General features: G+C 49.3%; 1 protein-coding gene across 4 annotated transcripts in view; it reads left to right on the plus strand.

The window, feature by feature from the left end:
* LOC123755348 (phosphatidylinositol 4-phosphate 3-kinase C2 domain-containing subunit alpha) overlaps positions 1-12,935 on the plus strand; it is a 232,027-nt gene that overhangs the window by 129,716 nt on the left and 89,376 nt on the right. For all 4 annotated transcript variants that reach the window (XM_045737887.2, XM_045737888.2, XM_069327888.1 and 1 more), the window contains exon 17: positions 8,693-8,909. In XM_045737887.2, coding sequence (XP_045593843.1) covers positions 8,693-8,909 — 217 coding nt within the window. The remainder of the gene's footprint in view (positions 1-8,692; positions 8,910-12,935) is intronic.

A 12,935-nucleotide genomic window follows, 5' to 3' on the forward strand; every position in this document is an offset into this window, starting at 1 on the left:
TAAAATGATCGCCTTTAGAGTGCGCACAATTTGATACCCAAATGAAAAATGTAACACGAAAGTTGATGTCGGAACACTGGAAAGATTATAAATACGTTTTTGGTCCAAATTTTAAAATATTTGTTAAAATTCTATTTATTGTCCTATTATTATGGGACTAGTTTTATAATGTGTGCCTTTAGATTGCTAACAATTTCATACCAAAATGAAAGATGTAACATGAAAAGTGATGTCAGAACACTGGAAAAATATAAATAATTTTGTGATGTGCATCCAATATTTGATAAAATTCCATTTATTGCTGTATTATTATGGGACTAGTTTTAAAATACATGCCTTTATGTTGCGAACAGTTTGATACCAAAACGAACGACGTTTTGCTTCGTTGCTTGTCGGTTTCGGCTTCGTTGCTTCGTCGCTTCGGTTTCTGGTGTTACGGTGCCCTCTCCTATTTCTTTCGTTTGCCGGCTTAAAGAGTCATATCAGCTCTCCCTACTGATTCTCTGAGGTTCAGGGAGTCTAATGATATATTTGGCGACCAGACCGGCTGCCATTTAATGGAAGGAGGTTATATTATAAGTTGTAAATAAAGGAAAGTTGGCGCCCTGATATAAAATGAAACAGTATCCCCTACGGCAGATATGACCTTGTGGAAGGGACACTATGCCAATCGCGGATTGGCCGACGTAGGTCGCGGGCGACAAATCAGGGCCCGCCATGACGTCACCGAGTGCCCCGGGCGGCGCCAACGTCAGAGTTGTACTGACCGTGGAAGCGACAGGACGCGCCTCGGTCTGCTCTCAAGAATTGGAGGCTCTGCAAGCCTTGTCCAGTGGATTGAGCTGACCATCGCCGCCAACATAGTTATTGGAGACCCTGCGCTTCTGGGAAGCCAAAGAGGAACCAAGTTCAGTGAGCAGAGAAGTGCCCAAACTTGGAAAATAGTCGGCGACGACGCTGGGCGGCGCCGCTGGCTGGACGTTGAGGTCTGGAAGGTGGGCGAGCAAGCTAGCTGTGACTGGGGTCACATCCACTGAGAATCTTGGAAGGACGACACAGTGCCTAGGACAAGGAGCGACGCCCTGTGGGAGAGGCGAGTGTGGGGAAAAAATAGTGATTAGCTCAGCGCCCATCGATGAACCAGGATTGGGGCAGCTGAATCTCAGGGATTGGAACGGCGACGACGCGAAGGCTTCACGACTCCTGAGGACCTGTGGAACGCCCTGGATCGTCGAGGATCGACCCAAGGAAGCGTGGGAACCTCACACCATCGAGGGACAGGCGTCGTGAGCCAGGAGTGTAAGGTAGATCATTTTCCCTCCCATTACCCCTTGTATGAGTAGGCTAGTTAGGCCACAATATTTACTTGTGTATGTGGCAGCAAGACTTTATTACTTTAATAGTAGAGTAGGCTGCAAGGCAGCTTGTGTCCAGGACTGTCAGAGAGGACAGTGTGTATGGATGGCAGGACAGTGAAGAAGAGGTGCCGACGTGGTGAAGAGGCCCTCCTGTGAGAGTGTGAGACTCCTGTCTTCCTGCCCAGTTGAAGGAGAGTTGGAGGTCGTGGAAGAAGAGGCTGACGATCTCCAGACTCATCATCCATATTCCATATCCATGTATTACTTGTGATTGTGTGTGTGTGTTCATGTAATTTGCGTCAGTAAATCCACACATTTTATTACTGTGTTTGAGTGTGCCTCCATTTGTGATATTTCTCTATGAGCATACATTTCTGGCTACAAACGATATATGATACACCCACTGAACTGCATTGCTGGGGTGCAGATATAATAACCCAGCTGGCGACCTTGCTAAGAGGAAGATAGAGAAGACAGGCGGGAAAGGAGTTCCTGCAACCTTTTTTTTGTCTGGCAGGCAAGACTCAGGGAGGTTATGGTTATAGGTAAGCCTGAGTCTTCCTTCACTCCCCCACGGGTCTAGGCCGGAACTGTTAACAGCAGTTTCCCCGTGGTTGACTGAAGGGCTTCCAGGGTGAATCAGTGGCACCCCTTTGTGGTGGAAGCAAAGACCTGCGGAGGTGGGCATTGTTGGTCCTATCTTGTGTGACCAAGGAGACTCCGGTGAATCCAGGGAGTCGGAGGGGCTGAGTATTTGGGCCTTTTGAGCCCCTAGCAGCCGAGTGTTAGCAGAGCCCCGGACCGCCCACCCCCACGTGACAAGAGAACTGGCGACCTCGCCAGGATTCGAACCCCAGTAGCCAAGAACTGGGAACTTCGCCAGGAAGCGTGGATCAAGCTACAGTGTGGACCAAATTGCAAGACAAGTGTTGCCAGGGTACTAATACAGTGTGGCCAGTGAATTCGGTGGTACTGTTACTCAACCAGCTAAGGGACTGAAACGGTGAAATTAGTGCCTACTAACTTGTCTGTGCTGTCGTGTATGCTCAATGATATAGAGATGGAGGAAGACAAAGTAAAGAAATTTATTGACACAAGGGACGAGAGAATTTTGGAAGAGTGCACCAAGGCCCAGCTCCAACAAGTGGCAAACCACTTTGGGATCAGGTTGAGGACGACCAAGGTAGCGGAGCGAAGGATAGAGATCATGGCACAGCTCACAGCTCGAGAGGGAGCGACGGGAGAGGAGCCATCTCAAGAGGAGCCGTCCCGAGGAGAGCCGTCGCAAGGTGAACCGTCCCGACTAGGGCCACCCCAAGCGCCTACCAGTGTGGAGAGAATTCACAGTGAACATGGGAGCAGTGGAAGGTCCAGCTGTAGTAAGAGGAGCCTGCAACTGGAAATAATGAAGATGCAACTGGAAGCCCAGCTGCGACGAGAGGAAAGAGAAGCGCAAATGCAGCGAGAGGAACGTGCAGCTGAGCTGCAGCGAGAGGAACGTGCAGCTGAGCTGCAGCGAGGTGAGCGAGAAGCACGGCTGCAGCTGCAGCGAGAGGAGCGAGAAGCTCGGCTGCAGCGAGAAGAAGGAGAGAGACAACTGCGACTGGAGGAGATAAAGGCAAAGAAAGAAGTCGAATTGCGTCGCGTTGAACGTGGTCTGCCCTCACTACCTGCACGGCGGGATGACCTCAAGGTAAGGGAACGTGACTTACCTACGTTCGAACCACAAGAAGCTGAGGCGTTCTTCGAACACTTTGAACGGATAGCGACTCTGAAGGAGTGGCCGGAAGATGATTGGGCTGCTCTGGTCCAGGGCAGGTTGACTGGAGAGGCCCGGGAAGCCTATAACATGCTGGACCTAGAGGAGTGTACTAGTTATGACGCGATTAAGAATGCGGTTCTCCACTCATTCCGGCTGACTCCGGAGATGTACCGGAAGCGGTTCAGAGAGTGTACAAGAGCGTCGGGAAAGACTTACGCCGAGACCGCCAGGGATATGGAACGGAAATTCCTACGATGGTTGAAGGCGGAGGAAGCGGAGTCGGTGGATGATATCAAACGACTGATAGTGATGGAGAAGTTTATGTCAGTGCTCCATCCTGAGTTGCGAGTAAGGGTGAGAGAAGCAGGTATTAAGGACCTGAAGGCTGCAGCGGATCGAGCCGACATGCTGGAGGAGGCACTACATATCAGGAGGGAGGGGCCGGCCAGACACTCGCCTTACCCCAGGTCGGGAGGGAACTTTAGGAGTTCAGGAGGAGCGAGGACGAGTGGGGACTCTCCCAAGAGTAGTGTGCCCGATGAAGTAACGTGGTTCAAGAGCTCAAGAGACGCGGGGAGGAAGCCCCAAGCTGTGAGCAGTGGACCTAACTCGGGAACAAGTGCTGCAGTCCCGGATACGACGACAGGGAGTCCAAGGAGGACCCAGGGGACGTCTGCAAGTGGTACCGCCAGAGTGACTGGCGAGTGGTCACCCAGGAGAGGCAGCCGATGCTACAACTGTGGCGTGAGAGGACATTATGCCCGCGAGTGTGAGGAGCACCAAAGGAATGTAGGATTAATGTTGGAAGAGGAGAGAGTGTTTGTTCACACCCCATATTATAGTGGACCTAACGTGAATGGTTGGGAAATGAAGTTGGGTGAACATCCCTTCGTTTTCGGGGCCAACGTGAAGTTTGGAAGGTCAGACCCAGTGGAGGTTGCCGTGCTTCGAGATACGGGTGCTGACATAAGTATGGTGACCAGGAGTATTCTCCCCAAGGAATTTAATGATTCACCTGTGGGAGTGGTGAGGATACGCAGTGTGGGGGAGGAATACAGGTTGCCACTTCACGAAGTACAGCTGATTGCCGACTACGGAGTCGAGAGAGCTATAGTAGCTGTAGCCCCTAAGTTACCCCTAGAGCATGTACAGATGGTGCTGGGTAATGACCTCGGAGGAGGCAGGATACAACCCGATTGGGCCAAGAGTGCCTATGTTGCAAGCAGCGGTACAACCCTGCCAGGTGAGGTATCGGTCGTTCCAGATGGTGGTGAGGAAGCCGACTTCGCCAGGGAAAACGTCGCCAGAGACGACGACAACGAGGGCGAGAGTGCAGAGAGGTCGTCGGAGGTTGTGGAAAACCCCGACGGGGACCTCCGACTAAGCCTGATGATGCGTGTGGAGGAGTGGCGAGGAGCAGCTGTGCAAACGCCTGGGGCGGTGAAGAGGCTGCAGACCGCACTCCCTCCATACAGAAACGTGAATAAAGTAAGCTCAGTGGATGAGCGAACGGCAGTGAGGGGCAGAGTGGAGGAGCCACGACGCAAGGCACCCTATGCCGGCCAGATGAATAGTGGTAGGTGCAAGGCGAACCACCGTAGTGAGGTGAGCCACAGGGAGGTGGAAGAGCCCAACCACGAACCGAAGAAGACGTCTGCAGGGAAGAAAATCTCATGGAGGAGTGAAGATGTTCGTCGGGAACGAAGGAGCGAGTGGTATAGGAAAGGCAATACGAAGAAAGCAGGGAATAGGTACACCCAGGGTAGGCGCCAGCCTAACCAGAGGGGCATTGGGCCATCGCAAAAGCCTAGTGTGGAAGAGAGGGAGCTGCTGGATGGAGTACAGGTTACAAGTGCCACTGTGAGGAGACAACGCACCTACGGGAGAAGAGGAACCGAGAAGAGAGAAGATTGGCGAAGAGGAGATCATGAGAGGAAACATGGAGTACCTGTAGGACGCAGTGGAAATGCAAGACGATCCCGGAGTGCACGACGCGGTGGAGGCGCTGCATGCACTGAATCTTACAGTGGTAACGAGCCGTGGGAGTACACTCGTAGCCACGGAGAGAGGATTTCTTGTAGGTGTTCAGGGAACACCCATCACACCCGGTCCTATGCGAGGTGGAGATACAATGAGGCAAGTGACTGGCAAAGTGGTATGAGCCACGTCACCAACTGGAGGAGTGACACTTCAGGAACGGAGGGAGCAAGAGTATAGGTTGCCCTCTTGAGTGCTGCTCTTCCGATATGACTCTTATTTTAAGGGGAGGGGTATGTTACGGTGCCCTCTCCTATTTCTTTCGTTTGCCGGCTTAAAGAGTCATATCAGCTCTCCCTACTGATTCTCTGAGGTTCAGGGAGTCTAATGATATATTTGGCGACCAGACCGGCTGCCATTTAATGGAAGGAGGTTATATTATAAGTTGTAAATAAAGGAAAGTTGGCGCCCTGATATAAAATGAAACAGTATCCCCTACGGCAGATATGACCTTGTGGAAGGGACACTATGCCAATCGCGGATTGGCCGACGTAGGTCGCGGGCGACAAATCAGGGCCCGCCATGACGTCACCGAGTGCCCCGGGCGGCGCCAACGTCAGAGTTGTACTGACCGTGGAAGCGACAGGACGCGCCTCGGTCTGCTCTCAAGAATTGGAGGCTCTGCAAGCCTTGTCCAGTGGATTGAGCTGACCATCGCCGCCAACATAGTTATTGGAGACCCTGCGCTTCTGGGAAGCCAAAGAGGAACCAAGTTCAGTGAGCAGAGAAGTGCCCAAACTTGGAAAATAGTCGGCGACGACGCTGGGCGGCGCCGCTGGCTGGACGTTGAGGTCTGGAAGGTGGGCGAGCAAGCTAGCTGTGACTGGGGTCACATCCACTGAGAATCTTGGAAGGACGACACAGTGCCTAGGACAAGGAGCGACGCCCTGTGGGAGAGGCGAGTGTGGGGAAAAAATAGTGATTAGCTCAGCGCCCATCGATGAACCAGGATTGGGGCAGCTGAATCTCAGGGATTGGAACGGCGACGACGCGAAGGCTTCACGACTCCTGAGGACCTGTGGAACGCCCTGGATCGTCGAGGATCGACCCAAGGAAGCGTGGGAACCTCACACCATCGAGGGACAGGCGTCGTGAGCCAGGAGTGTAAGGTAGATCATTTTCCCTCCCATTACCCCTTGTATGAGTAGGCTAGTTAGGCCACAATATTTACTTGTGTATGTGGCAGCAAGACTTTATTACTTTAATAGTAGAGTAGGCTGCAAGGCAGCTTGTGTCCAGGACTGTCAGAGAGGACAGTGTGTATGGATGGCAGGACAGTGAAGAAGAGGTGCCGACGTGGTGAAGAGGCCCTCCTGTGAGAGTGTGAGACTCCTGTCTTCCTGCCCAGTTGAAGGAGAGTTGGAGGTCGTGGAAGAAGAGGCTGACGATCTCCAGACTCATCATCCATATTCCATATCCATGTATTACTTGTGATTGTGTGTGTGTGTTCATGTAATTTGCGTCAGTAAATCCACACATTTTATTACTGTGTTTGAGTGTGCCTCCATTTGTGATATTTCTCTATGAGCATACATTTCTGGCTACAAACGATATATGATACACCCACTGAACTGCATTGCTGGGGTGCAGATATAATAACCCAGCTGGCGACCTTGCTAAGAGGAAGATAGAGAAGACAGGCGGGAAAGGAGTTCCTGCAACCTTTTTTTTGTCTGGCAGGCAAGACTCAGGGAGGTTATGGTTATAGGTAAGCCTGAGTCTTCCTTCACTCCCCCACGGGTCTAGGCCGGAACTGTTAACAGCAGTTTCCCCGTGGTTGACTGAAGGGCTTCCAGGGTGAATCAGTGGCACCCCTTTGTGGTGGAAGCAAAGACCTGCGGAGGTGGGCATTGTTGGTCCTATCTTGTGTGACCAAGGAGACTCCGGTGAATCCAGGGAGTCGGAGGGGCTGAGTATTTGGGCCTTTTGAGCCCCTAGCAGCCGAGTGTTAGCAGAGCCCCGGACCGCCCACCCCCACGTGACACTGGCTCAGCCTGAATCCTATCGGGGGAGGATTCCTAAGCTGGCCCAGCTTTGGTGTTAGGTGCTGCTTGCTCGGTGTCTGAACTGTGTCTTTCCATGGCTCCGCCTCTTTCAGCAGGTTGGGCCAGAAAGGTACCTTGCTGGTTCAGTTTACTCCTCCACCTTTGGTCCCAGATTGTTTTCAGAAGACTTTGTTTCTGTTGGCTTTGGCCCCTGGGAGTCGGGTTTGTGAGCTTCATGCACTACTCCGACTCGGGTTACTGCTCTTCCAGTTCTGGTGGACGTTTTGTTCGTTTGCAGCTGTCTCCTTCTTTTCTGGCAAAGAATGAGTGTGGAATGGCAGGCTTCCAGAGAGGTCAGTGGGTTATTGATACTTGGCTGGTCAGGCCTGGGGTGCATCATGTTTTGTGTCCGGTTGCAGCTCTTAGCCGTTACCAGCGTTACCTCGGGTTCTGTGTCCAGGAAGCGCTTTGGGTTGATCCGATTTCCCTCATTCCCTACTCCAAGGCTCGGGTCTCTCAGGTCGTCAGCAGGGTTATCAAGTCAAGCCAGCCTGTGGTGTACCCTCTTGCCAATGATGTTTGGAAGTTTGCGGCTCTTGCTGCTGTCTTTGGGAACATGTCTTGGGTTGACATTTGGGCACTGGGGTTTTGGAGGTCGAACAGGATCCTGGTCGCCCATTATCTTGTGACCATTCCTTGAGGCCCCCATCAGTGGCCTTGTGTGGCCTTGAGCCGTCAGTTGCAGCCAGTTGTCCCGTCTTCGTCATGAGGCACTGCCGCCTCCCGGGTAAGTCCCTCTTATACTTATCTTTGGGTATCTAGCTCCAAGGAGCCGATTTCGTCCCCCCACAGAAAACCAGCGTTAAATGTAATGAAACTGCATTTTCTGGGTGAGCCCCGGAGGCTCCCTGGCACCCTCCCTCCAGTCGCCGGTTTTTGTTTTTTGTTCTCAGTCTCCAAACTGGTGGGCGAGCAGCCGACTTGGGTGAACGGCCCCCCCATCTCTTTCCCCTCAACGGAGGGTGGGGTGGGGTGGTGGTAAACGAGTGGCACATCGGTTTGATAACGTTTTGCTTGTTGCATTGTTTTTCTTGGGCTCAGTTTGGTCTTGGGTTGCAATTTTCTACCAGTTGGGGTTTGTTTTAGGATGCCTACTCTTCTGGGTGCCTAACCCTGGTCGATGACAGACATGAATATACTCTCAGAGTGGAGTTCTCATAGGCCATTGCACCCTGCACCTCTCTGAGGAAGGCAGGTTCTGGCTCGTGGTTCCCAGTAGGTAGAACTTCATGTGACTGAAGCCCCAGACTAATAATGCATATATCAGTCCGATAGGTCCAAGGAGCCTCCGAGGCTCACCCAGAAAATGGTGTTTCATTACATTCAATGCTGGTTTTTCTGGGGTTGCCTGGGGTCTGATGGGTTGACCCCAAGCAACCCTTAAAGAAATCCCTTATAGAACGAATTGGCCTAACTCTATATAGTTTATCATATGGTAATGTGAATCTGAAAATAATGTCACTCACTTGTTCCATTTTGTATGCTTGTAGTTTTGCAGACAGTGTGGTGCGTGCACGTGCAGTGGAATGGATTAGAGGTCTTGGGTCAGATGAACTGATAACATTTTTGCCCCAGCTAGTGCAAGCAGTAAAACATGAAGCTTGGGATATATCACCCACAGCAGAGTTGCTATTGGAGCGTGCATTGACCTCACCCAGGCTCGCACATCACTTGTATTGGCTACTTAATCAGTGCCTTCCTCTACAGGTATTTAAATTATTGATTTCTAATGTGAATTTGAAATAATGCACTCTTAATGCAATTATATAAGTTAAAATTATATTTACACAAGTTTAATTTAAGAAAGAATATGCATAGTAATAATTATGTGATGAATTACTTATTATACAGTACTATTAACAAGCAGAATTTACTGTGATAAGTTCTATTGTAGTGGAAGCCACTTCTATCCACGAATTCGAGAGCAAATACAGCAGAAGTTGAATAACAAGTAATTTACACAGGCTTGTACTCATTATTCCCCTGTACTTGTTACACCTTCTGTACTCGTTACACCTTCTGTACTCGTTACACCTTCTGTACTCGTTACACCTTCTGTACTCGTTACACCTTCTGTACTCGTTACACCTTCTGTACTCGTTACACCTTCTGTACTCGTCACACCTTATGTACTTGTTAAACCTTATGTACTCGTTAAACCTTTTGTACTCGTTAAACCTTCTGTACTAGTTACACCTTCTGTACTCATTATACCCCTTGTTCTCATTAACCCTCAAACCGCGCATATCATATAAATGATATCAGTGACAAAACCGAAACCGCTCACATCATTTATATATGATTTCGTGTCTAGCGCTATAATTTAAACTCCCCGCCTGGGATAGGGGCAGCTATAGTACAGCCACGACCGATAGTTGCCAGATGCCACCTAGAAAAAAAATCCAGGCCAACATTCTTGGGTGTTACAGCGTCAGTATTGAGCAAGCCACCAAGGCTGGCGGACGCAGCACGAGCTCACAGCACTGCTGTTCAGCTTGTGACCACAGCATCGCCTACAAATACCATAATATAAATGATACTGCTATTATTTAGCAGTGATAGTATTACTGAAGCCCCCTGACTGTGATAAAACTGACCAGGATTCTGATAATAGCAGGATTGTGGTGATATTTAGCGCTGTGCTCCATGGAGGGAGGAGTAATGCTGTGGGAGGGAGGGTTGTGGCGTCGTTTTCTGACTGTGTGTGGTGACCATTTATTGACTGCACTCACCATACCAGCTTAGTGGTTCGCTATGGTGAACACAAATGTAGATACTTATATATAACGTGTGTATAGTGTGAGATAACAGCGAGAGGAGTAGGTTGGGAGCCGCCATTTTGGTGAGGGAGGAGCGTCGTCTGCACGACTTGGCATGTTGTTTACTGATGGCCACTATGGTCTTTGGGCACCATACCAGCTTATTTGTTCAGGTATGGTGAATAAAACAGGTAGATACTTATATATAATGTGTGTATATAGCGTAATAACACCACAAACAATATTGTTGGAGGACAAATATTAGTGCGTCTGGCCTTGAGGGCGGCCGCCGATCAGCTGACTGTGTGAGTAGCTACGTCTTATTGCCTTTACTCACCATACAAGCTTAGATGTACAGTTATGGTGAACAAAACATGTAAATACGTACATATAACGTCTGTGTATAGTGAATAAATACAGAAAGAGTATTGTGGGAGGTAAATGAGGGTGAGTGAGGTGGTGTTGAGGGAGGGAGTGGCAGTGAGTGGCTCGCTGGTGTTTGGCGGTCACTCCTCGTTGCTTTTTGACTCACAAGACCAACTTAGTAGTTCGTTATGGTGTACAAAACATGCAGATACTTATATATAACCTGTGTATATAGTGTAACAGCAGCAAAACTATTTGTTTATTGTTTTATGAACATAATAATTGAATCACTAATATGCCCACCATAATTTTGAGTACAGCGATGGTTGACACATTTTATAATATAAATATACCACAATTCACTGTATGGAATAATATTACTGCAAAAAAACTAAGAAAAAATCAATCAGAGACATTGAAATAATTAGGTAATAATATATTTGTGACAACTGCCGTCTGACAGCTCGGGCGGAGTAGACCTCGTCTGGCGAAGGCTCTGCCAACGCCCCTTTTTTGCCACACTTCCCTACCCTATTGCGGCTAAAATATGCCACCTACGATTTTTTTGTTATTTTTTCCGTGATCAGGGAACAAAAATGAACACTTCTACAAGACGAAAGAATTTTTTGGATTTTTTTTTTTTTTTTGCGCCTGTGGGTGTGAATTCCATTTGGGCCCCTAGCGGTTTGAGGGTTAAACCCTCTGTTGTCATTACACCCCATTCTCATTACACCCTGTTGTCATTACATCCCCCTCTCAACAACAACCCCTGTACTCGTTACACCCCTGTACTCATAATACTCACTATTCTGATTACACCTCTTGTTTTCATTACACCCCATGTTCTCACTGCACCCCTTTTCTCATTACACCCTCGTATATTTTATATATGTGTATATTGTATATTTTGTTAAAAATATTTAGCTACAAATTATTCTAATAGCATGCAGAAACAGCTTTTGGTTGTACCCCATGTCAATTTTTAAGAACTTTTATATTTTATATTTAACCTCAGGTGAAGATTCTCAGTGACTGCTTCATTAGCCAGGCTACTGATGTATGCAGTATCATACCCATCACAACTCAGCTGTTTAAGCATATCCTGTAGGAACTGGTTTACTTTTTGCTATATTGTATTGCAGTGACACCTTGGCTCACGAATGCCCCTCTTTATGAACTTTTTGGGTTACGAGCCCAATTTCTTCATAAAATCCAAATCGGGTTACGAACTTGGTCTCGGGTAACGTAGTTTGTTGATATACGTATGGCCGACCTAGCTCATGATGGCACAGCGATCGCGCCTTAGTTTACCAATGTCGCCTGCCTAGTGACAGTCACGCTTAAATTCTTTGTAAAGAATTAGTGTTTTTCAGATTTTTGGGTATTTAAACATAAATCCAGTGTTGAATGTAATGAAACACCATTTTCTGGGTGAGTCCCAGAGGCTACCTGGAGCTATCCAGGCTGATATGGATATGTATAACTTTCTGGCATCAGTCAATGTGCATGGAGTTCTTGTCTAGCAGGAACCACAGCCAGAACCTGGCCCCCCTCAGAGTGGCACAAGGAGCAAGGCACGAGGAGCAATAGCCTGTAGATGGCCTGAGCAATGGCCAGATGTGGTTGAGAGCATTCTATGTCTGCCTTCGACCTGGTCTGGCACTCAGAAAAGTAGGCGCCCCAAAACAAACCCCTATTCCGGTGAAAAAATGCAACCGAAAACCGAACGAGTGCACAAAACTCCTTAAACAAAAAATTAGCAAACGAGCACGACATCATCACATTGCCACGTCACTGTCTGCGCAACCCCCCCTCTTTCCCCGGGAGGGGAAAGCCCCAGATCCTTGCCCAAGTGATCCACCTTTCAGTTCTTAGGCTGGATGTCAATACTAGTACTCACGAAAAAGTACCGCCGATCGGAGGGAGGGAGGGAGGGATGCTGGGGAGCCTCCGGGTCTCACCCAGCAAATGGCATTTCATTACATTCAACGCTGGATTTCTGGGGGGGAGCCTTGTTGGCTCCCTGGAGCAACCTCACTAAAGATAAGAAAAAGAGGGAAGGACCCGGGAGGCAGATGCCATGCACCCTAACACAAAAACAAGACAACCGGCAAAATTAAAGGACCCTGGGGAGACCCGGGGAGACCCAAACCCTGTAACAGGGAGGGAAGGGTACCCAGCCAACCCAAAGTGCGGCCACGGCCAGTGAGGCCAAGACACGTAGACAACGTCAAAGAGCTGCAACCAAACAACACATGATGCACCCTCGGTCTGACCAACCAAGTAACAACCCAAGGACCACTCCGGAAAGCAGCAGACTCATTCTTCGCCAGATAAGGAGGAGACGGCAGCAACCGAACAAACCTACTTCCAGGACCAAAAGAGCAGAAACCCTTGTGCCGGAGGAGAGCAGGAAGCTCCCTGACCCAACCCCCAGAGTTCAATGCCAACAGGAAAAGAGCCGTAGAAAAACAATCCTGAACCGAAGGGGCCACAACAAACCGAGAAGAGAGAAAAGAGAGCACTTGGTCGAATGACCAGGATGGCTCAGACGGTGCATGAGCAGGCTGGAGGTGAAACAATGTATAAGACAGCTTACGAAACGGAG

The sequence above is a fragment of the Procambarus clarkii genome, chromosome 20 (assembly GCF_040958095.1).
Source record: "Procambarus clarkii isolate CNS0578487 chromosome 20, FALCON_Pclarkii_2.0, whole genome shotgun sequence".
In the NCBI taxonomy this organism is placed as follows: Eukaryota; Metazoa; Arthropoda; class Malacostraca; order Decapoda; family Cambaridae; genus Procambarus; species Procambarus clarkii.